This window comes from Pteropus vampyrus, unplaced genomic scaffold (assembly GCF_000151845.1).
Source record: "Pteropus vampyrus isolate Shadow unplaced genomic scaffold, Pvam_2.0 Scaffold25, whole genome shotgun sequence".
NCBI classification, from domain to species: Eukaryota; Metazoa; Chordata; class Mammalia; order Chiroptera; family Pteropodidae; genus Pteropus; species Pteropus vampyrus.
Window position 1 is genome coordinate 397,321 of NW_011888806.1, and position 25,755 is coordinate 423,075.

A 25,755-nucleotide genomic window follows, 5' to 3' on the forward strand; every position below is an offset into this window, starting at 1 on the left:
TGTTACCCTGGTTCATTTTAAGCTTTTTGAGTCTTCCTTTCCTCAGAGGTAAAGTGAGTATATTGGGAAACAGTTCTCCACAGATCTTTCGTGTTTCTGCACATCTTTAGAGATGAAGTACTGATTGTCTCTGTTCTGGACCTTTTCAAGGATATTTGTACTGTGGAAAGCCTTGGAAGGTAGATGCCCATGAACAAATATTTCTGTTTCCTAAATTCAGGGGTCCTCTTCTAGTTCATTCAGTTCACTGTGTGAAGCCTCTCTGCAGTGTCCTGTGGAAATTGTTGCTCAGGGAACTGGTGCAAATGCGGATACTCTGGCTACCACTATTGCTTTGTCGTAAACCACCATTTGTCTCTGAGCCAGGAGTTTCATGTCTTCTGCCAGCATTCATGAAACTGTGGCCGTCTAACGTGTTAACTTCTAAGTAGGTTAAAATTTCAGACCCTGAACAGTACTGCAAACAGTAATACTTGCTCAGTCTTAACTTGATCAGTGTGCTGTCTTATTTCCCTTTCCACTACCTGCCCCTGCCTTGGTTCAGGTCACGACTTTTCAAGACTTTTTCTCGCTTGCGTTATGTGGTGCTCCCTCCCTTAGCACTCAGTTCTCTGCGCTCTGCTGCAGAGATTTCCCTAGTGGCGAGTCTTATTGTGTCGTACTTCCGTATTGGAATTGCTGATCATATGGTAATTTTATTTTTAATTTTTTTGACAAATTGCCAAACTTTTCCATAGCGATACACTAATATTGCTTGCCTTAATTTTTAAAGGATTTTTTTTAAAAAAAAAAAAACTGGTTTTAGGATTCTGTTGTTTTTAGCATTACAATGTGTCATTCAATTGTTGATTTATCTTATCTGTTGAAAAGTCAACTCTTACTGTTGTTCATTTAATATTTTCTCTTTTGTTCTTGGTTTTTTGCAGTTGATACTTACCCTGCTTGGGGTTTGTAGGGCTTGAAACTGTAGATTGGGAAATAGTTGACTTTGATGTCCTTAAATATTGCTTGTTTTCTAAAAGATAAATCAAAAGTGGGTTTAAATAGTTAAAATACAAGCTGGCTCTTAAATTGTGAGTCTTATAAGTTGTCAAATCATATGGATTGTGTTCTGTCTAGCCAGGTCCACCACTGGAACGATTTTAAACAACGGTGAAAAGGTAAAGACATCAGTCAGTAAATCCCTCCCTCATGCAGGATTACGTTGTTGTAATTGCACCTCTCCAGGGCGCTTGGCACAGTGTCCTTCTTTGGTGCCGATTTAGTTACGGAACTCATTTCCCCTGGTCTTTGAGGTTCTGATGTTATAGAACAGAAAAGGTTCGATCCCCAGGTGCTGGCAGAGCCAAACACTCAATACTGAGGATGGCTTTGGAGAAATATTGGCTATTTTATTGTTGGATGGCATCATCCAGGAGAACAGAAAGCTAATGCTCAAAAGCATGATGATGTGTAGGTTACAGATTATATAGGGCAAAATCACAAGAAAATTGTGGGTTAGGGGGTTTGGGGTTATGTTGGGAGGTGATTGGTCAGAGTTAAGGTAAGGGTAATGAATCTGTTCTTCAGGTCTTAAGGACAGTTCTGAAGGTTTTTCCTGGTCCCTCTGTTCCATCTTATGAAAAGTAACCAGGAGGTCATTCTACCCTTGAGTTCAGGAGGTGAAAAATAACTTAGGCAGAGGGGAGGAGGGAGGGTAAAGGAGAAAGGAGGAGGGGGAAAGAGGGGGAGAGAGATGATTTCTAGAGCTAAGATTTAAAAGTAAATTTAATCAAAGTAATAACCCTTGGTTTCACTGAGGGCCAGGACCTCCTTCGTGTTTCATCCCAGGTCTTGGCAGGCCCCAGCTCCTAGAAGGCATTCCATGAATTGTTTTGAATGCATGAATGACTAAATAAAAAATTGTGAGAGTGCTTAGTTAACTGTAAAGCATTAGCCAAATGTGAACTAATTTTCCCCCCTTCTCTGATGTGGAGATTTGTGCTGGTGCAGGAGTTGGGGGGCTGACAGTGGCTGTTTGGGGAGATGGAAAGTGCCTATCACAGGTGGCTTTCTCTGTGCTTGTGCTGCTCTCTTTCACCTCTCTCCGTGAAAGCTTAGCGAGCCTGGCTGTGGAGGAAGTCCCAAGCAGCGGATCATCCTGACTTCTGCCATCCATTTTAGTTCAAACCTAGAGGGCTTTCCAAAGAACAGGCATCTTTTGTCTTTTCTCCCGCCCCCTCCTGCTAGGTGTACACTCCCTTTAATTTTTTAATCTTTTCCCTCTAATTCTCATTACCTCTGTTCTGGTCTTTATCTATAGAGATTTATCCCTGACACCATTTTGCACATCTTTCCTTGCAGAGCTACAGACCCCCTCCTCCGTGTTTCCTGGATACTTTCTGGGACCCTTTTTTGAGTGAGTTAGGGTATGTGTGGTAAGATAAGGTAGTGGTGACTACATATTTTTAAAAATTCAAATTGGGACAACGTACCTAACAAAGACCCACCCCCCCCATAACAAAGACTGCCTGCTCCCATTTATAGACTTGTATCAAATATTTTATAATAGTGTACAAATCAAACCACATTTAATGAATTTGTTTTGTCGCAAATAATACAATTACTCAAAAAAGGAAAAATGCATATATGTGCATGTCCGTTGATAATGTTTCAATATTTCAAATGGAAACCTCTCTAGAAAATCTGAGACATGACACTTAAGTAGGGACACTTAATGTACCGTAATCCAGACTTTGGTCCCAGACAGTTTTCCTCGTTGGCTCATGAAGGGTGAGGCAAAAAGCCTACCTTACCTCTCTGTCATAGAAATGGCATTATGGAAGAGCTCTGTTATTCCCTACCACTTGAGCCCTTGTGAGAAATCTTGATTCCTGAGTGTACATTTATATTTGCCTACTTGTGCTATCAAGGTCCCTAATAGACTCAAACTTTGCAGATTGGACAGTATGATCTGAATATAAGTTAGTAATTTTTACTGTAATTGATCATTTTTATTTAAGTGCACAGGATTTCATGGCTTGACATTACTGAAGAGGCTAGACACTGTTCTAATTGTGATATATTTCATGAAAATCCAGTCTTTGGGAGTAGTGGTACAGGGTAGTATAGCCATTACAATCTAAACCATTCCTTTCCATTTGTCAGATTCTCTTAATGGATGACTACCATTCATTTTTAATTCGGTTTAAAAACAGTCGTTCATCGAAGTGAAGAAATAAATGGGAACCACAGATTTTCAATCCTAGAAAGGATTCGAGATTGGAATACCATCTGTAAAGATCAGAGGCAAGCCTCCTGTGTCATTCAGAACTCTTAATAACTTCATCTTCAATTGTATTATTGGATGACATAACTAAAGAGGTCACAACAAACACAGAATATTGAGTTTGGGTGAATCTGTCTCGTTTAGATTGTTGAAAGATTCACTGACTTGTGGGTGAAGGAAAACTGTGGTTGGGTAGCTTTAGTATTTGCATTTCATTTTAACACTATGAGATGGATTTTTGGAGGCCCTGTGAACAAGATTATAAGGCAACCCTGGAGCAATTCGGGATTATATAAGGAACTGACTTTGCTGTCTTATGTTCAGGCCCTTTTTTTTCTGACCGAGCCAGAATCTTGGCAACTTTTTTTTACCTGTAACCAGAGTCTTTGGATGTCACCTCTTAATCTCTTTCACACCTGCCCTCATTAGTCCATCTGCATAACCATTGCCCTGATCTGAGGCTCCATCCTCCCAACTACACTGGCCTCCTGCTCTTTCTCTGCCTTCTTTTTTCCCTACGGTCCACTTTCCACGCTGCACCGGAGCCCCCCTGTCCCACCTCTGTCTGATCATGACATTCGCATCTATGAGTGACCTCCATAGCTTCCCGCTGTGCTTGGTGCAGCCAAAAATCCTCCCTGTCTCCTTTTTCTCCTCCCTGTCTCCTTTTTCTCCTCCACTGCCCACCTTGTCCTTAGCCCTTCTTTCACCCTCCAACCCTCTTGCCTTTCTTTTCCTTCTGGAATCCTTTCTACTTCAGAACCTGTACCCATGCTATTATTTCCGGCACACTTGGGATTCTCCCCAAATTAGGTTAAGCTGTCAAATATTCTGTCATACTACTCAAGACTTTTCCTTCTGAGCACCCATCATAATTAAGGTAGATTATTATTACTTATTTGGGTGTTTATTTGATTGTCTGTATCCTGCACTAATCAGTCAGCTTTAAGAGGATGGGGCTGTCTATTTAATGTGACATTGATGGTCATCTCTGCACCCAGAGTAGGGCCTTTAAAATGCTCAATAGGTCTTGGTTTTCAGTGAGAATTTTTGTTGACACCTGTATTCCCCATGTGATGATTAATAGTGTCCCCTTTCACTTTAAAAATTATTTGTTTTCGATGACAGTATATATAGTGGTCCTATTGAAGGATTTCCCGGGATGTTAAATCACTCGGAAGGGGTTCCACTGTCAGGGTCCTAGAGCAGGGGGCCCAGTGCAGGGCGGAGGTGGGCGCGGGGTGGTGGTGGCAGGGAGCTGTTGCTAAATTCTGATTCTGGCTGAAGATAATTAATGTTCTTGAAACTTTGACAGCATATATAGACATGCATGTTTTTAACATTTTGAGGAGGTAAGAACATTCTCTGTGCACCTGGGATTTTAGAATGCGAGAGTGGGAGGCATCAAGGCCATTAGAGAAATGGGAAATAAATGCAGAGTGGCAGCGGGTAGGTACTTCCAGTCAGAGGCTGACACCCTTTTGATTGGAAGGGGTTGAGGATGCTATCGCATTTTGTTTGGCTAGCAAACACGGTCGTTGCCATCCGCACTCTGGGGTGAGCTGGTCTCCAGTCGGCTGTGTGGTTTTTTTTGGTGGGGGTCTTGTGAGAGCACATGGATCATCTGTGCTTCAATTTCCCTGCTCATCCTTGGACTCAAAGGCGATGTGGACAGTGTCTAGTGATCTTGTTGCATTAAATACTAAAAGGCTGCATGAGGCCTTGGCTTCTATAGCCTGTTCTGGGCCAGGCCCCCAGAGACTCAGTTTCCTTCCCTCTGACTTTGAGCCAACTCGCGCCTGCCTCAGGGAAGGCTCTGAAGAATGGAGCAAGAACATGCTTTGCCAGACACTTTCAAATTGCTGGGTTCCTCCAGGGGAAAAGGGCTTTTTATGATACTAGTCTGAAGATAATTTTTATCAGATTTCATAGCCTGAGGTCTCAAAACAACAACAGCAAAAAGCCTCTTTCAGGCCTGGCTTCTGTGCAGGAGTTGGGCTGGGCCTTGAAGTGGTGGATTCCTTCATGTTGGCCTTGCAGGGCCAGGCAGTTTTGGGAGAGACCAGAAAACAAAAGAAGCAACACAGACAAGAGTGCTGCCTTTGCTTGAGTGTGGGTGTATTCATTTCATTGACAAAGGCACAACCCATCCAGAGTCAGGGATGGAAAATGCACGTTAAGGCCACACACTTCTGAGATATTAAGGTGGACTTACTGAGAGTCCAGGAATGCGAGGATGGGCTCGGTGAAATTTAATTTAGCCTTTCTTGCTTTTTTGCTGTCTTTTGGTTTCAAGGTTGTGCGCTAGGGGTGCCGAGCTGGCTCAGGCCAGAGCATTAGAATGTGGGGGATGCACAGGCTTTGTGGAGATTTTGGCAGTTGAATGATTCAGCAAAGCATTTGCAGGGGTTCTCTGTTTAATGGTTGAATATCTACAACAGGCTGAATTTGGATTGATTGAAAAGAAAGGTGAAATGAGGTAATCAGAATTATGTGATTTTTTTTCTTTTTTCTTTTTTTAAGTTCTGGCATCTTGTGTTCTCTGCCTACCAGGAATATTCCAGCAGAACCATCATAATGCCTTTCATCTGCTAAACCTTCCAGATGGCAGTTTCTCAGCCGGTGAGCAAAAAAGGCAGCATTTGAGATTTTCCGAGTAGGTTAATTCCCTTCCTTGGTGCGACCCAGTGAGCTCTTGTTCGCGGTTCGTGCTAAGCACCAATGGAATGTCATCTTGAAGTCCTTAGCCTGTGAAAACCACTACACCTCACTTTAAGGGGAGGATGTCTTCACATTTTAGTAATAAATGGCTGTCTCAGTAGAGCACTTAAAATGCTTTCTCAGAACACTTTTTGTAATCTAAGTAGATTCTAAGTTCTTTGAAGACCGAGGGTCTTCCTCCGGCTGCGAACATGATGCGCAGGGAAGCTTGGTGTTGGATTCTGGGGCAGTCTCCTTTTTCTAGTTTTGCTCACAGCATCAATTCCTTGACTGTATTTATTGAACCCTTTCCTTGGCTCAGAGGTCCTTCCCGTGACTCATTTAATCCAGAGATGTTTGCTGAGTGTGCAGGCCTGGGACCACAGTACAAGATGGTTTCACATCATTCTTGGACTTCAGGACCTCTCAGTCCCATGGAGGAAAGACATATGCACATAAACATGCACATAAAAGGGAAGCGGTGTGTAAGCCTGAGGATGGAGTGGTCAGTGAAAGCTTCAGAGCAGGCTGTGTTACTGTGTAGTTTGACGAGGTTTAGGGGTTTGCTGAGCAGAACACCTGCTGTATTTTTTCCCAGCCTCAAAAATCCCCCACTCAACTTGCAGAGCTGAGCCATATGTTACCGTGCAGCTTAGTGGACTGTGATCACTACAGTGCTGTTTCTCTGGGTCCTTCTCCTTTGTCTTTATCTTGTTCCCATCATTTCGAGGGCTCTTGCAGTCGACCCTGGGTGCCTTTCTTTGAACTTGCATAGTTGATACTCTCAGAGGTTACTACTTAGTGTATCTGTTTTGTTCCCCAACTAGATTTTAAACTCGCTGAGGGCAGGGACTGCCTCGTCCACATCAAGCACAAATGCAGCCACTACATACATCAAATGGTTGGGGAAGCCTAGTCGAATATTTTTATATGTCATTATTACCTGGCTCTTCTGTAAGTATGAGAAGAAAATTCAGCAGTGACTCTTAAGTAAAAGCAGAGTGTCTGATTATTGTTATTTTTTTAAGGAAAGCACAAGTTCGTGGTTGGCACCATATCACCAATTTGATGTTCATTCATTTATTCATTCACTAAAAGTCGCTACCTTTTGGAATAATACTTGTCTTTTCCTGCACTGAGTTTTTTGAATGTTGCATTTTTACTGCACTGGGGATTTTATTCTTTAAACTTGATAATTGTTTTGATAAATCTCTTATCTCTTGGATATTGGCTTGGAGCTAATTCTTTTCTATTAAGTACTTAGAGTAGTTGACCTTAAACCATTTGAGAAATTGCCACTTTTATTAATGGCTTCTGAGATTTGGCAGCAACTAAAATTGATGATGGAGTATTCTTTGGGAAGAAAACTGTAAAACAGTGTTTCACTTTGCAAAGCAGGGCAGAGATGAGGATATTTCCCACAGAGAAATGTAACTTGCTGGTAATTTAGGTCGGTGTCTCAAGGCACACAAGGCTGGACAATAGCAATTGTTTCTTTTTATTCTTATGTGGCACTTATGATGTGGAGGGCACTGTTCTAAGTGCTGATTTTGTATATTAACTCATTCAGTCTTCCCAGTGACCGCATGAGGTGCCTGCACTATTCTTTGTCACACTGTACTGATGATGACATCGAGGCACAGAGGGGTGGTATGCCTGGCCCCTGGGCATGGTTACATGCCCTAAACAAAGCCCTCTGTGACTGCAGATACTCGATTATATATAATATAGTATGCAACTGGAGGATTGAGAAATATTCAGAAAGAAGTTTTAATAGTCATTGTTTTGATAGTGTAATTATGTTAATTGTTTCCATTACAGTATATATGTTTATGGTAGACTTTTTTCTTTTTTAAATTGTGCTAAAATGTACATAACTGTGGTGGTTACTTTTGAACTCATTTGAGGGCTTCTAAAATAAGGAACTTCATGTTTTGATAAGCTAAGAGACTTTCAAAGCATTCCTGTTTTCTAAGCAAAGTAGTTTCAGTTAGAAATAATAAACTTTGCCCCCTTGCCGGTGATGCTTGTGGGAATGCCTTTGGAAAAATGTAGATGTAATTTATGCATAATTATATTACACTGTCTCTCTGAAGTCTTATTAGAGCTCAGTTTTGGTTTCCTACCAAGTCGGGTGTTTTGTTGTTGTTTAAAGTGCTAAGAGGGACCAGGCAGAAAACCAAGACACTGAGGTCAGAGGTGGGAATTTAATAGGGAGCTGTAGGGAGTGTGGTAAAGGGTCAGTCATGCTTCTGCCTTGTAGAAGGGGAGCTGCTTTCCTCCAGCTGATGGTTGACCGGAGAATATGTACCTGTGTTGCCAGATCTAACCATTTTCCAGAAGAAGTTGCAACTCTGTATTTTTTCAGTGAGAAATTTCTGTTCAGTACTTCGGAAGAAAATTCAAATGAAAACAAACCAATACTAGAGAGTGTGGCGGACTCTCCCCCAAAACACACACTCCCCCCCCCCACCTCTCTCTCTCTCTCTCTCTCTCTCTCTCTCTCTCTCTCTCTCACTCACTCACACACACACACACACACACACACACACACACACACACACAAGAGTGGGGAACTTAGAAGGAGCTCAGTATCTATCTATAGACTCCCTGCTGTGGCATTAACTGCTGCTTGCATTTGCCTGTTGACATTTTGGTTGTACAGTTCATGGATGTCTCCCTGAAAAGCCGTAAGCTAATTCTGCCCCCCTCTATGTTTTAAAACTAGCCTTGTTTCTTATTGTGGAAAATCAGGGGACTTCTGATGAGTCCTTGGAACAGTGAGTAATCATTCAGTGTATTTGTTTTGTATCTTTGTACTTCTGTGTTTAAAATGGGGAGCGCTGTTAAATACGGAATCCTGTTTGAGTTAAGGAGGTTATTGGCTAGGCGCGCTTTGCGTTGCTCAGATTCTTATGGCTGTGGTGTTTGTTACAATGAGATTGGACCTGCCACAGGAGCTGTAGATGCTCAGAGGAGTGAGTGTTCAGTCCTTAGGACTGGTATCTAAATTCTAGGCGTGCTGCCTGTAACTTCCAGTTTCAAAAAAAAAAAAAAACCAAACAAAAAAACTATATCGATCTGTTTCTTTATAACTCAGTGCTATTGCTATGTTTTTTTTCTTTTTTCTTGTTTTATATTTATTCTCTTTGGCTCACAATAGCAATCCAGTCCAAAGATTTCCTTTTTCTATTTCCAACCCCATCATTATTTTTATGTAAAAAGTATGTTCCAGCAATTTATGGGGATCACGCTTCTGCTCTGTAGGGAGAAGAGAAACATCATTTACTGTAGAGTTTATACAGGTAGATGTCCTGCTGCACTGTGTCTCCATTATAATCCAGGGGGCTTATTTGTGTTACACTTAAAGAAAAATGACCTTATTTGGGCTGACTCTAAGCCAAGATGATATAGGCCCAAAGTTGTTCTTGGAGGAGTGGGGGAGCAGGGAGGAGAGAATATTTGAAAGAAATAGTCCTTTTCCTCCCTATATTATTTATTGGGCATTTTATTTACAGATTATTTAATGCATTACATTTACTCCTATAATTTTAGTTCTTTTCATGTTTTCCTAGCCCCTCCCCCTTTTTCTTTTGAAGTAATTTTAAACTTATAGGAAAATTGTAAGAATATTAAAAAGAACTAGTACCTTTACTGAAAGACTCCATTCAAGTCTTTCCAGTTATCTCAATGCAGAAGGATCCATTTCAGAAGCATGCATCACACCCAGTTTTCACATCTTTCTGTGCTCCTTCAATCTGGAAGAGTTCTTTCTTTCCTTGTCTTTTATGACATTGACATTTTTTAAGATTGTAGCTAGTTATGTAAAATATCTTTCCTTAGAGGATGTTCTCTGTTCCTCCCTCAAAACCCAGCCTGTATTACCTTTTTGAGGAGAGCTGGGCTGCTCTCATGAGGAATTTGTTACTCTCTACTCTAGATTACTACATCACTCCATTAATATCTTTATATTTAGCCATTCATTCAGTATGTACTTTTTTACTTTTGCGTGCCAAGTGGAATACATGTAAGAACAAAATGGTCTGAAAAAAATCCCTGCTTTTATGAAGCATACATTTTAGGGTAACAGACCACAAACGAAATAAACTAGCAAGTATGTTTGATAGTGGTAGGTGCTAAAGAGGGTAAAATCAGGCAGAAAGGGGAGGGGATGCGGTTCTTAATAGGGCAGCCAGGGAAGGCCTCCCTTGAAGGTGATTCTGGAGCCAGACTCCCAAGGAAGTGCAGTAACAGGCCATGCAGGTATCTGCAGGAAAGCCATTGGAGCAGACTGAGCCTACAGGGAACAAAGGCTCTGTTTCAGGTGGCCAGGTGTGGGAGGAGGCAGCAGGGGGTTGCTGCAGAGGGGAAGGGAGGGTGGTAGGAAAGGTAAAGTGTAAGATCATTCAGGACTTGTGACCGTAGAGGAACATGAGAAGCCCTTGTAGAGTTTTGAGCAGAGAAGTGACGTGAGCTGACTTACTCTTGAAAAAGGAACCCTCTTTTGTGCAAAGAATAGAAGTGTAGAGACAGGGAGAAGTAGAAGCAGGAAGACCTCTTAAGGGGTTATAGTAATTCCCTTGACCAGTTGTTTGTCCCATATGGCACATAGAAGGGGCTCAGTGGTTTTCAAACTTTATGGTACATAAGACTTACCTGGGCTGTTTGTGAGTGATGTACATTTCTTCACCAGAAACCAGAATTCATTAGATCTCACCTGTATTGTTAACTGTCACCCCCAGGTGATACTCATGTGGATGGTCCTTGAACCACAGGTTGATAAATACAGTAACAAGTGACTTTGGAATGGATGAATGATTGCTTTATGGAAAACTCTTTAGAGATGCTTAGATATGAAGTGTTTCTACTCTTACTGCTTTATTTCTTATAAGCATATTATTCAACTTAAAAATATGTGTGGTAGTATAAATTTCTTCTTACAACTTATCTAGTACATAAAGACCTAACTAGGCAAGGCTATTTTTTTAAAAGATGTGTATTTTATGAAATAAACATAATACTCTGACATGCTGTTTTCTTGCCTCTAAACATGTGATTTCAGAAGGACTGCATAAATGCTTCTAATAGGATTCATTCACAAAGAAGCTATTAAATGTATTCAAGAGGAAATTGGATGCAGGGAGTAGATTGGATGAAGCCATTAAAGATACAAATGCGTATTTTAGATACACATCAGTATTTTAGGTACAAATGAGGATTTTAGAGCTGGAATGGACCAGATCTGGCTTGGCATTTTATTGTACTAGAGGTCCATGGGATGCATGTCAGAAGGATCCCTGGAAACAGGGTTAAATGCAAGGCATTAAGGGACTTCTGTTGCTTCTCCTTGGAGAAGTAAGTTTAATCTTGCATGGGTAATCTTGTGTTGAACATGAAAACAAGTCGTGCCTCGTTTAACTGCATAATGTCATGGTCAAGAGCACGGACTTTGGAGCCAGACCGGCTCTGAATCCTGCCCTGAACTCTCAGTGTGATTTTGGGAAGCTCACATGCCTGTTTCAGCAGAGGAGAGGAGTAGCAGCACATGGCTCACAAGCTCATTGTGAGGGTTGAGAGTTAATGCCCATACATACTCAGGAGGGAGTCTGGAGTATTGTAAGCACTCAACGATTATTAGCTTTTTCTCCTCTCCCCTCCTGTTGTGGTTGTTGTTACCATTATATTTCAGTGCTTTCAAATCATATTTTGCTTTTCAGAATACAGATTTTCAGTGAGTATTGCTTTGGGATGAGTGTAGTTATTGGTTGTATCTAAAAATATGCTCATATGCCTCTGTATATTTGAGGAATTTAAAATCTTCAGTGTAGTGTTCGTACTTTGTATTTATGACCAATTCTTTCTGGAAGTCACTGCCATCACTTATGTAACACTGTTTTTTTTCCCTCTATAAAAGGGGGATGCTCGTATTTGCTTCAGGGTCATGTGGTGAGAATTAATGAATAAGTTAATGTTTGTGACTCTACCCCATTAAGTTCTTATTAGCATTAGTTACTGTCTTATAGTCTCTCCAAGTACTTTCATCAAACTAATTTTCTGAACCTGGGGCATTGACAGGGCTTTTTCTTATGCACTGTGGGGAACAGCGTTTTATAATACATCTGCTGTTTCATTACTACCTGTATCTGAAACAACATTGACCTTATTCCCCATATCTAAAATTTGTATGCCTCCCCAACAACAAAAAGCTAAATCAAATAACTTCTTGTAGAACTCTTAGCAATAAAATGTTACTTATTTAATAAATATTAAGTAATTTTTTCCTCTAGAAGATCACCGTCTTTCATTTTTGATTTTATTTTCTTATCATTGTGCAACAGTTATATTGATACTTAGCAATAATTTCCACAGTAGGTCTATGAGAGCAGAGTGTAGTAGAGGGAGTCCTAGCATTATGGTTTGAAAAAAAAAAAAAAAAGTTTATATTTCAGTTCTGTGTCACCAGAGCCTAGATTTGGAGCTTCTGTATCTCAGGACCATTGTGTGTAAAACATAGATACTAATACCTTTGGAATACCGTATGTCCTATACCAGGCACAAAACCCAGCATATGTGGCTGATTGTGTTATGGCTAATACAATGATTTTATTACGTTTTCCAGTGTGATTCAGTTTGCTAATATAATTGGAACCAATTTCATAATTTTCATATAAAGTAAAAGAAGATATTTTTTAGGGTCCTAATGTCAATTGGATTTCTGTCTGACATAGATTTACCTTAAATATCTAATTTCCAAACTTAGGAGGACAATCGATAATATTAAATCTTTCAAAGGTTGTGAATATAGAGTGAATATGAGATTGTGTGTCTGTGTTTTATTCAAATAAAGTAATTGAGTGTAATGTAATTTCACATTTCCCAATTTTGTGTTAATGTCATGGGTCGCCAAAGGAGTCAGCTTGCCAAGGGCTGGCCAGCCTGAGCCAGACAGGTTCCTGTGCTCTTCTAAAGGCAATGTTTATTTGTTTGTTTGTTATGGTGACATTGGTTAACGAAATCCAATAAGTGTACAATTCAACAGTAAGTCATATATGTATTGCGTTGTGTGTTCACTGCCCATAGTTAGATTTCTATCACCACATGTTTGACCCCTTTTACTCCATCATCTACCTCTCCCTTCCCCGCCCCACCCCCGTAACCACTAGTCTACTGTCCATGTGTCTCTGTCATGTTTGTTGCTTTTAGATTTATATCCCACATATAAGAAGGCAATGTTTATTTTACGGCAGGAGTTGTTTGTTCACATAATTACAAAGTTAAAATTCAGGTAGGCCTGAAAAGATTAGCTCCACTCTTGATTGATATGTAAAGAGAGTTTTAAAATCTCTGGAACTGTGGCTTTTGAGGAACATAATAATCTAAACTATAATTTTAACATGGGACAAAATATGTTATAGGTTTATTCTCATCTTTGGTTTGCCTCTGTAATTAAATACCTACTTGGCGGCGGGGAGGGTATGTAGAGGAACAATTATTCTCTTGCTGTAATTGCTGTTGATTTCTTAGTGATGCTTTGAAGTGGTGTCCAACTGTCTTCCCCAGCTTTCGGATGCTTTGATGAAACAATAGGAACTTGTTAAGTACATAACCAGTCTTCCACACAGCCTTCTTACGGGAGGCCTATTCAGATAGATTTGATGTCTAGACTGAAAAGCATTCATTCACCAAGTCTGATAAAAGGTCAAGTAGTTTAATCTCTTACACGTAAGATGGAGGAAACTAAAACCATTACTTTCCACCCCTTCCAAAAAAAAAAAAAAGGAAAAAGAAAAAAAGAAAAAAAGGAAAGTATGGAAAGAAATAGTATATATCTTCTTTGTTCAAGTGTCAGAATTTAGACCCTTTCAGATCTTCTGTTTCTTATTATAGTTTGGCGAATCTCTTTTGTCTTTCTTTGCCCAGTCACCTTCTTTTCTTATTCCACGATTTTGTTACATTCTATTTTTTGCAGACTCGTTTTTCTCTACTCCACCATTCATGTGGAGCTCCTAAAAGTTCCCACCAAGACTTTCTTTTTTCATACTCTATACTTTCTCTTAAGTAATCTTGTCTGTCCCCACAGCTGCTGAATCTTGTCTGTCCCCAGAGCTTTACCAAGCTCTTCTCCAAGCCTCTCCTACCTTGAATGTTTTAAAAAGCATGTAAAAGCCATTGGTCCAAAACTAACTCATGTCCTTTAACAAAAGCTGGTTCCTCTTATTTTTTAAAAAGCACAATTCTGATGTTTACCCCATTCGCTTGAAACTTTCCAGGGAACCCTCAGACATTACCGGTGGGAATGAAAATGGTGCAGCTGCTGTGGAAAACACTTTGGTTCCTCAAGAAGTTAAACATGGAGTTAACCATGTGACCTCACAGTTCTCCTAGGTATATGTCCAAGGGAGTTAAAAACAGGTGTTCATATAAGATATGTACAGGAATTTTCAATAGCAACATTATTCATAATAGCCAAAATGTGGAAGCCACTCAAATTTCCATCTTTTGATGAATGGATAAATAAAACGTGTATACATACAGTGGAATATTCAGCTATGTAGAGGAATGAAGTACTGATACATGCTGCAACATGAATGAATCTTGAAAATATTATGCAAAGTGAAAGAAGCAAGACCCCAAAGCCCTCATATTGTATGATTCTATATATATATCATGTCCTGAACGGACAAACCCATGGTAACAGAAAACAGGTTAATGGTTGCCAGGGCTGGAGGGTCGGGGAGAAGAGAACAATATTTCCTTTTGGGATCTGAAAATGTTCTAGAATTAGGTAGTGGTGATCATTTTACTGTATTTTGAAGATACTAACTTAATTGTACACTTTAAAATGGTCAGAATGGTGACTCCCAGTTCCCTAGGGCTGCTGTAACAAAGTATCACAAGGTGAGTGATGCAAAAGGCAGACATTTTCTGTCCCACAGTTCTGGAGGCCACGAGTCTGAGATCAAGGTGTTGGCAGAGCTGGTTTCCTCTGACGGCAGTGAGAGAGATTCAGTTCATGCCTTTCCCCTGGCTTCAGGTTTGCTGGCGATCTTTGGCACTCCTTGGCTCGCAGACCCGTCACCCCAGTCTCTGCCTTTATCTTCACAGGACATTCTCCCGTGTGCACGTCTGTGTCCACATTTCCCCTTTTTATACAGACACAGTCGTATTTGATTAGGGCCTACCTTAATTACTTCATTTTAACTAATTACATCTGCAGTGACTCTCCAAATCAGGTCACATTTTCAGGTGCTGGTTTTGACTTCATACACATTTTTGAAGGAGATCATTCAACCCATAACAGTGATTTTTTATGTTATGTGAATTTTGCCTCAATTAAAAAAAAAAAACCCAAACCACTAAACAGCCCTCCAGAAGCTTCTGACTGTTCTCGAGTAAGAGACGAAAGCCCTGGACACGGTCTGGTCCCGGCCTGCCGCTCTTGTCAGCCTTTCTGCTCTTCTCTTACTCTTTGCTCTCACCAGCTGACTTCGTTCCTGTGCCTACAGCCTACTTTTATTTTTTCCCCCATCCCCTCCCCTTGAATTCGTCAGAAGCTTTTTACCCTTTAGGTCCTAGCTCCAAAGTTACTTTCATGGAGAGTGCTTGCTTGACTTCCTGGTGTAAGACAGCCTCTTTTATTATATACGCTACCTTTGATTTGGTTATCTACTGCTGTGTAGCAAAGCACTGGAAAACTTCCTGATGTTAAACAACATCCATCCTATTATGCTCTTGGTTCTCTGGGTCAGGAATTCAGACACGTGGAAGATGGCTCGTGTCTCCTCTGTGATGTCTGGAGCTTCAGTTGGGAAGATTTGAACAGCCGGGGGCTGGAATCATCTGGGAGCATCTGCACTCGTATGTCTGGTGCCTGAACTGAGTTGACTCAAAGACCAAGTTCAGCTGGGACTGTTGACCAGAGTTCCTACCCATGATTCCTTCATGAGGTACACAGTGGGGTGGCCTCAGATAGTTAGACTTCTTACAGAGCTTCAAGAGTGAGTATTCAGAGCTTCAAGAGTGAGTATTCCAGCAAAAAACAAATGAAAACAAAAAGTGCCATGGAATGCTCTTATGAGCTACCTTTACAAGTCATGTAGCATCATTCCCACCATACTCTGATGGTTGAAGCTGTCGTAGCCCACGTAGATTCACAAGGAGGGGACATGGACCTCACTCCTCAATGGGAGCAGTATCAGAATTTGTGGCTCTGTTTAAAAACTGCCTCACTACTCCTCAATCTGTGTTCCTACACAGAACTCCTTTGTAAATCACTCATTCCTTTGTGTCACTATTGGATTAATTCCTGCCTTTTCAACTAAGCGAAAAGCTTATTCTGCTCACCAGTGTATTCCCAGCATCTGACAGTGGCTGGCACATAAGTGCTTAGTAAGACTATAAAATGAGAATTGACTGTGAAGAATTAGAAAAGGTAGAGCATGGAAAGACAGACATATTCGCTTATATCGTAAACATCATAAGCTTACGCAGCTCATCCAGGCATGATCATTGGTAAATATGGCCACTGGCCTGTGGCTTTATTGTTTCATCCTCAAGCTCTCAGTTGTTCAGCAGTAAATCTGTGGCTGCCTTTGACTGTTGATACTACACAAGATGTCTGAGAGCTGCCCCCCAAGAGGAAGTCATATTGACGTCTGCAATAACACATAGCAACATAAGTATAAGTGAAGCCAAATGTTTGCTGAATGAATTCTCCAAAAGAGAATAAATGGAATTAAAAATTGAAGATTAAAATAGGCTAATACTAATAGGTTTTGCTTGTGTGTGTATGCGCGCTCGTGCATGCTCATGGATTTCTGTGCTTGTTAGGTGAAGGAAGGAAGGTAGTAAGGGATACAGTTTTTAATTTTTTTATTTTTAACGCACTATCTGAACTGTATGGGTCTGATCATGTTTATTTAACACGTTCTGCAGAATTTAAAATGAGATTCTCCCTCCCATCTCCTTGGCTCTTCATTTCTCTTAAAAACGTCAAGCCTGAGACAGACGCACATAGAACCTTGCCAAGCACACGGTTCACTTGTCCCCGGCTCCTGCACAGCTGCTTGACATCTGTGCTACAGACTTGGTAGATGAGTGCCAATTTCCCTTCCTTGCCTGTAAAAATTTCAGGGCAGTTGTTTACACAGAACCTCTTAAAATGCAGAGGGATGTGGTTCAATAAATTAAAATGCAGTTGTAGTTTTTGCTTCTACACACCAGAGACCCCCAAGGCAGTGTGGGGTAATGTTAAAACACCAGCTTTGGAATCACATGGACCTAGGTTTGAACCTTGTCCCTGCCACTTTTTATTATTGTGACCTTAGGCAAGTTACCCTCCTATGCCTCCTTTACTTAAAAAAGGGGAGAGATAATAATAGAGCTGTTAGAAGGATTTAGTGAGATCTTATATATAAAGATCCTAGTGCAGATTGGCACATAGTGAATGCTCAATCAATGTTATGATGGCTATTATTATACAACTGTAACTGCTTGGGGTTTACTTGGAATTTAAATATAGTAATATTGGAACAGCTTTCAAAGAATGCTCAATCTTGTGGTTTAGCTCTTAATTGGAAAGTAAGTTTATGCTGTTTTAGGTCTGGGATACTAGTATATTATTAGTGTGATTGGTGCTATCTTGTGTTTAATACCGTGACTTTTGCTTTCAAAAGTGTCATTGAAGAATAAATTAATATAAATCAGAATTAAGAAAAGGTTCGAAATTCTAGGACTTCAGAATGTCGAATGTATTTTTCTTCTTTTCTTACATCTGTAGCTAATGCTGCCAGACAGAATGCATGGAAGTGTTTGTTTCAGGGTGTTTGATTTAAAACCAGTGGCTCTCCTGTTTCTGGACAGGGTCAGCATGGGCAGGGGGGCGAGGTCCTCTCCAAGGTCACCCATGAGAGTGCCACAGCTTTGGTTCAGAAGGCTCTTGTTCCGTTCCTACTTGTATAACCACTGACAGTGGCAGATGCTGTGGCCTGTTGTGAAGTTGGAGGCGGGAGGGTTTTGTAACAGATGGTTTCTTGGATTTCTGGGGCCTGTCCAGCAGTAAGCTTTGAAAACGATGGGCCAGACCCTGAACTGGCACGGATGTAGGCTTGATTGCCAGAACAGAAAGTGAGGTCCTAGGGTGATGTCTTTGGGGCAGCTGCTGCTGCTTGGCTGGGGGGCTGGCACCAGCAGCCTGGGCTTCCTGAGGTTACTGAGGTTTAGTGAGGCGATTGTGTGTGGTTCAGTAACAACGAGGTGGGAAACCGGCCTGGAATCTGAGAGGGTTGTAAGCACTTTGGAGCTATTGACCTGTTTTAGAAGGGGTGTCAGCTACTGTACCCTGTGGGGCTTGTGCCACCTTTGGCATGGACGGAAATGTGGAACCAAAAATATATGCGTCCTACGCTGGTCAGCTTGGTAGTCTGGCTTTGTGGGAGGGCTCGGCTGTCCTCATTGGCTAGGAGATTATCCCAGACTTTGCTAACATCCTCTGATAGCTTTTTGGAATAATTAAATCATTCTTGGCTGGGTTCTACTATTTGGCCTGCATCTCCCTAGCTGGGTGTCCTTAGGCAAATCACTAAATCTCTCTGTGCCTCACTTTCCTTTTAATAAAATGAAGAGTCCAGACTAGATGATGTCATAGGTATGGAATGACCTTTAATGTCCAATTCTGATTACAATATTTTATGTATCTTTTCATATAATTTGGTATTTGCTTCTTTGGATAGTGGATCCCACAGATTTATCTTTGTACAAAGTGAAACATATGACCTTTCTTTTGCTCTTAAATTATTTCTTAAAAGATTCGGGTGGTGTGTCCCCCCATCTAGTATTCAAGAGTTTGGAAATTAGAGTCTGTACCGTTATTTTATGAGAGGGACCCAGATTTTATCTCTTTCTGCAGCCTGGAAATGGTCTTGTCCCATTTGTTGTTGGGATAATACTGGTCATAGTTGCTTTTGGGGGAAGTAAAGTTTGGAAAGCATGGTATAAAATTATAGAAGCATAATATCGCAATAGTAGTAGAGGCCATCTGGTCAACCTCATCATGTTGAGGGGAGACTGAAGGCCTGAAGGTTTTCACCCTATGTTGGAAGCTGTACTACTGGACCCTGTGAGGGCCGGGGTTGTGATTCGTTCACCTTGACATCCCCAGGGCCTCTTTGGCATCAGATCCGGTTGCTTTCATTATTAGTGCTTGTCAGTGACCTGCACTACTATGAGGTGAAGATCCCTCATATTAACTCTCCTCTGATCTGGTAGGTTTTGAAATGCTGAGTCACCCATGTTCCGAAGAATTATTTCAAGTTAGAACAAACTCCAAGAGCTTTGGGTATCTTCAGGATGGTCTGTGTAAACGTGGGCTGTTTCTCAGGAGCTGAGTCCAGGCCCTGGAAGTGCTCTTCAGGAGAGGTCACTTCTTATCTCCACCCCCACAATTCCTTTTTCTCTGAGGGTTTTAATTTGTAGGAGGGAAGCAGAGGTACAGTTCTGACGAGTGATGCAGATTCTGTGGAATGCAAGAGAAGCAGGAGATGAGTGGGCTGGGTTAATATTGGAACTAAGAAACCATTGTGAGGAAGAAATATAAGCAAAAGGCCTTGCAAATTGACGTGGTGTTTGGATAAGGTTCTTCTGCAGAGCTTTAGAAAACTGGAAACATTCCCTAGGGATTGCAAATGCATTGTCTCAAGTGTGTTCCAGCATCTTTATCATGTTTCCTTTTTATTCTCATTGTTCTTTTTCTTTCTTTGCTGTAGCCACCAAGTGCCCCATATGACATTTTCTAGGGCTCTGCTGCCGGCCAGATTTGGCCATTTCTGCCTTAATTCTACCACTTCTCTCTAATTGAAATAGAGTACACTCACCTTATTTTCTTCATTCTAAGACATTAACTTTTAAAAATGTATCTGAAATTCTGGTGAGTCTAAGAATCGATGTGTATATTTAATGTAGTGTGTTTCTTTTCCCTAAAAGCACCGTTAGGAAATATCTGCATCTGAGCATCTAGAAATGGTAAGAGTTAAACTCTGGACTTTCTCAGTGAAGAGAGAAGCTGAGTGAGAGCAAAAATGATTAGAAAGGAAAACAAAACACCATAAAGGTGGGGACAGTTTGCTAAGTGAAATGGAGAGTTCTGTATTCTGTTTGCCCCTGAGGTTTTCAGGCTTGTGTAAATTTTGCACAGGAGCTGCCTCTCAAGAAGTTGAGGCATTAGGTTCTCCTGGTCCCAAGGTCATGCACACACATAAAAACCTCTGTAGCAGGGGTTATCGTTCAGGTGACACGTGGCAAGGGAGATGGGACTCTCGAGAATATCTAAGGATACAAACCATGTCCCATGGCCAAGCCTCACACATACTACTACGCTGATGGATTGTTCTAGGTCCACGAGGATGTCACAGGAGTTTGTGATTACTGTTCCTTATTGTAGCAGGAGTTTGTGATTACTGTTCCTTATTGTAACCTGCTTCGATGACTTATCAGGGTCTGGCTAACTACTATCATCTCTGTTTAAGTAGAACTCTTAATTAAATGCTTTTTCCGTGTTGTCGGCCAGCAGGGCACAGTGTGTGTATTGTCAGCATGGTGGGGGTGGTTGACTGCAAAGCCATGTAGCTTGGGCCTCACATTCATGAAGGGCCTCAGATTTATTTCTTTAGTGTTATCTCCACATGAACTTCCACACTCAGTCACACAGACAAACTGGCAGGATTGAAAGAAGAGGACATTTATCATTCAAATTTAGATTTAGATTAGCAGACATTTTGCCTATAGTGCACTGTGAATTAATATGTTTTCTAAATCTTGAACCTGTCTTACGAAGAGCATAATTAGTCATAAATGTTTGGGTGTTAGAAATGTTAATTTGTTTAATGGAGACATTAAAATATCTTGTTTATTTATTTTAAACGTAACTGGGAGTGTTAAAGTTGAGTGGCTTAAGCCTCTCTCGACAGCTCACAGGCCCTGCTGAACAATCTTTGCATTGGTCATCCTGGGTTATGTGCTGTGCGCACTTCTGGTCCAGTCAGCTGGGAGTGGGGTCATCGCATGATGTAGAACACTTTGCCCCCTTGGTACTTGGAACAGCCTGGGACATTTTCCCTCAAAAAATGCTGTGGGTATGCCAGGCTTGTGACTGAATTGAAGATGGGAGTCTGATTTACAAGTAAGGCCCTCAGCAGAATTCTGATTTAGTCATGAAATTACTAAAGTTTTAGGCAGCTCAGCTAATTTCTCTACATCTATGCTTGTAAATTACAGATGAATGACACCAAATGACTTTTGAAAACTGTGAAGACTGTAAAATTTATGCTCTGAGATAGCCAGCCACTGCTAAAATACTTCCTTAAAAATGAAATAATTGTTTAGGCAGTTGGCAGTTGTTTTGGTAAAATTTCAAAGTGAACAACAGCTCTATGAAAAAAACAGTTCCAGAAATAAGGAGAAGATAAAGAGATGCAACAATCCATTTAGTCAGCTAGATGAAGGCTGAAAGAGATAATTGGTTGTGCTCAGGGAGGGATAAAATTGGAAAGCAGTGTGAAAATGCGGCTGAAATCATTGTTGGGGGGAATTTTGAAATGAAAACTGGCATTTAGTAGTAACATGCATGTTACATGGTTACTATGCATTTTAAATTGATCGCCGCCCCCCCACCCCCTTTTACTTTTATCAACCTGTAAAATTTGTGCTGTAATCACCACCGAGAGATATTTTAGGCAGGACTGAATTACATGAGTCACCATTTTTGTTGCTGTTTGGCCAAAGCTTTGACATCTACAACAGGGACTAGAAAATGTTATGTGGAAAGATTGGCATATTAACGGATGTTGAAGTAAGCAGTCCGGTACCCTGCTACCTTATGAGGGAAGGGATTTTGGACTTTAGTGTTTTGCAGACACCACGTTTGTATGATTAGAGAGCACAGGATTATGGGTAAAATGGTTGCAACTATTAAACTGGCCCAGTATACATGGATTCTTGTTCATCTACAGAGTACCTTTCTGTGTGCTTGTTGAAACTGTAACATCCTGAGTAGGTTTTATTACAGTCTCTGTGATACAGCCAACATATCTGAAAATACTATGAGAGCAGAGCATAGGTACCATTTGTAAGCTTGCTGCTTTGTGTACAGATTGTGTTTATCACACATTGTGGCATTCCTGTAAATTTTTCTTCAGATTTCTTTCATATAGAGCAATTGACCCTATATTTCAGTATATTATTTTACCAGGAAAATAGGACATTGTGCTTCTCAATCACCCACGGAACTTAAAAAAGGAAAACATAGTCCCTGGCTCAGTCCAGAGCTATTTGACTTAATCTTCATTCCTGGGCCCATCACGTCCTTCGGGTTCTCATGTGTCTTCCCCCATCCTTTCTTCTGTGGTAAATACATACTGAGCTTCATGACGGTCACTGAGCTGGGTATACAATGGTGAACAAAATAGAAATGATTCTTGACTTCCTGGCATTTACTTCTATGAGGGAGCCAGGGAATAAATACATAAATACTGCAGGAAAAAATATTTATAAATTGCAGTGAGTGCTGTGGAGAGAGAAACAGAATATAGGGGGCAATGAAAGACAATAAGAAGAAGAACACAGTTTAGGTGGGAGGGAAGGCCTCTCTGAAGAAGTGATATTGCACCTGAAAACAGGGATGGGGAGAGACTTGGCTATGTGAGGAGACGGGCAGGAGTTTCTCAGGCTGGGGGACAGCGTGGCAGAAGGCCCTGGAGTGGGAAAAGGCTCAGTGAGTTGATGAGTGAGGAGTGTGAGAGGAGTGTGTTTCTGGGAGAGATGGCAGCTGTGTCTGTTCCACCTTTCCTTAGTAGTGTGGTTATGAGATGACTTGCCTAAATGTCCCTTTTTAAAGGCAAAAGAGTCTTGCCATTTATAGTGGTTGTCACTGTTTAGGTCTGCTAAGCAAATTCTAGGGTGTTTGTTGGCTTTGTTTCGGAAGTTGTAAATGGATTTCACTCGAGAACAGGGCAAGAACTGAAAGATTCGTTTAAGCAAGAGCATTTAATTGAAGAATGCATCATTGTTCTTGCAAATCCCTTGATGCTTGGCCGTTGTCTTCTAGCCTCTTCATTCGTGTTCGTTGTCTTCTGCTTAGAGTACTGGGCTATAAGTCTTCACCCTTCCCCTCCTTCCACCTGTCTTTTTATAATGCTTGCCATTTTCTTTCCTTTTTTTTTTTAGCACATGGAAATGAGATGGGAGAGTTCACTTAGTGATCCTTCTTTGGAATGAAATAAACCTGTTTCCAGTGAAGGAATTCTGGTAGATTTACTGATGGGTAGTGGTTTCTCTCTAGAATCAAGATCCCCCCAAAATATTAGTTACAACTACATTATTGATAATCCATATGCACTTTAAGTTTGGGACAGGGCTCTGAGTTGTAAGGTGTTTTTTGGCACAACGGCCCTGGGTGAGGGGCAAGTAAGGGCTGAATCCGCTGGACTGTGTGCAGTCCGCTCTCCAGCCTCCAAGGCTGTGGAGGTAGATCAGCGTGGAGGAAGGGGGTGGGTGTCTTTTTCTATTTTTCATGAAAGCCATTTAGCATGCCAAGTCCATTTCTGAAATCCCTCAGAAGTGCCATAAGGGCTGCCTGAGGGGAACCTCAGTGAGCTCTGGGTCCTGCCTTCCTGCCCAGGAGCACCTCGCTCTTACCTGGGGAGACACGAGAACCATGGGACCACCTCACTTTTCTCACCTGGCGTGTTACTAGTTTTAATGGACGTGTTCGTGCAGTCAGTGCATACAGATCGTATTTGTAAGCATTCGATATATTTTTAAGTATCTTTATCACCACAGGGAACTCACATTTTAGCTTGTCAAAAATAGTAGTCGTCTGGTATGGCTCCAGCCTAGTCTCTTTACACAAGCACGTGGTGCCTGGGTTGTAGCTACATCGTATTCATTACAGAGACCGCCTTTCCATGACTTTCCAGAGCATTTGTATTTTAATATTGTATTTAATTCTTAATAAGATTGAACAGGAACTTTTATCCCCAGTTTATAAAGGGGGGAAACTGCAGAAGGGGGAGGTCGAGTGGCTTGCCTCAAACAAATTAAAGGTTGGAGTCAGGGCTAGAAAATGGATTCTCTGCTTCCTTCTGTAATTCGGGGGTGGATTAATCTCTTGTGACAGGGACACCCCCAACTACAGTGGTCCTCAGCTCATAGTCCAGAGGTGAGTAGTGAGGGTTGGGGGGGGGGAGGGCGGTAGTACTGCCTTTTCCACCCCTGGCCCTGGCATCTCCATTTGTCACCACGTCTCAGTCATCGCTGCAAGTAGCTGTGTCTTTAAGAAGGTAGCTACAAAGTCAACACGTGACTTCAAGTCATATCATATCACTTATAGTCATGGGAGCTTACCTAGCTTCAGGGGAGTTTGAGAAAGGGAGCCTACTAGGGGGCCAGGTGCCTGGTTAAAAATAGGAGGGCTGAGTACTAAAAGCAAGGGGAGGACACCAGGGGACTATCTGTCACAGTAGTCCTCATCCTTTCTTGATGCGACACGGGGGTGAGCGAGGGACACTAGGTGAGGAGTTGGCTAACAAAGCTGGATAATGAATGGCCACAACAGAACATTTTATGATGGTTCTTCTATAGCTCTACCAGACTGCTTTTTGTGCTTGAATATTCTTCTTGGGTTCAGTTCATTCACTCTTTGCCTGAGCACTGTGTGGTTCCATCATTGATAGTACCTATGAAATAGCTGGGGTCAGCCCAGCTCACCACAAAGGTCCTACTTGTGCAACAAGATGGAAGTTGGTTTACTTGTAACAAAATTTAAAAGAGATTTTTGCTACTGATAGCAATTGAGTGGAGCTGGAGAAAAAGAGAGGGTTGTGTGCAGGCCTAGGGCATTTCCTGTACAGCAGCTGGGCTAATGACTGCCAATTCCCTTAGCTGTTTGTGTTGGATAAGAAGTCCTCCTGCTTGTTACATGAAGGCACAGTGCTCCTGAAGCCACAGAAATCAGCCTCTGACTTACCTTTTGCTCAGAACCTTTCAGTGCTCCCTTTTCCTCAGGCTCAGCTGTGTCTCCCCTGGTCTCTCCCAGGGGCAGTGGCCTTCCTGCCCTGTTAAGGTAGGGGACAGATTCTGCCTTGACTGTGAAGGGAGTTTGGGGCATTAGGAATCCTCTGAACTGAGAGGTGGTGGAGGTGATGGTGAACAAGCTGCTACAAGTGTCCTCTGACAGAGGGATCCCCGAACTCTTGGGCCGTGGGCCAGTATTGGTCCAGGGCCTGTTAGGAACTGGGCCACACAGCAGGAGGTGAGCGGCAGGTGAGCGAGACAAGCTTCACCTGTATTGGCAGCCGCTCCCCAGCGCTAGCATCACCGCCTCAGCTCCACCTCAGGTCATCAGGAATTGGCTTCTCATGGGAGCACTGGTCCCTGGTGCTGAAAAGTTTGAGGACCGCACCTTTAACACACCCACGAGTCAAAAGAAACTTCACATGGAATAAATCTGTACCAGACCAGAGGATGGAGACCGAGTTGTGGGCTGTGCTCACGAGGTGTTTCCTTCACTGTCCAATTCCTGTCGCCTGTGCTACCTGGGCTGTGGATTGTCTCCACTGTTGCTCAGAGAACAGATTGCCTGTGAACACCTGTCTGATGATGGTGTCTACCTGGGAAGACCAGCAAAAATGGACACACAGACACATCTGGTTTTCCCTCCAGTGTTCCAGTCATCACTTCTGCTCTTGCCCTGATCTCCCCTGCTGCCCCCACTTCCTCTGAATGGGCTGGGTTGG

The 25,755-nt window shown here is 41.8% G+C and overlaps 1 protein-coding gene across 3 annotated transcripts in view; it reads left to right on the forward strand.

Moving 5' to 3' along the window:
• TSPAN5 (tetraspanin 5) overlaps window positions 1-25,755 on the forward strand; it is a 281,029-nt gene that overhangs the window by 148,113 nt on the left and 107,161 nt on the right. The window contains exon 1 of one of the 3 annotated variants that reach the window (XM_011356249.1): window positions 5,858-5,890. The exons of the other annotated variants lie outside the window; for them this stretch is intronic. Coding sequence (XP_011354551.1) covers window positions 5,873-5,890 — 18 coding nt within the window. The 5' untranslated portion in view covers window positions 5,858-5,872. Of the gene's footprint in view, window positions 1-5,857; window positions 5,891-25,755 lie in introns of those variants that run through there. 3 annotated transcript variants of the gene reach the window in all.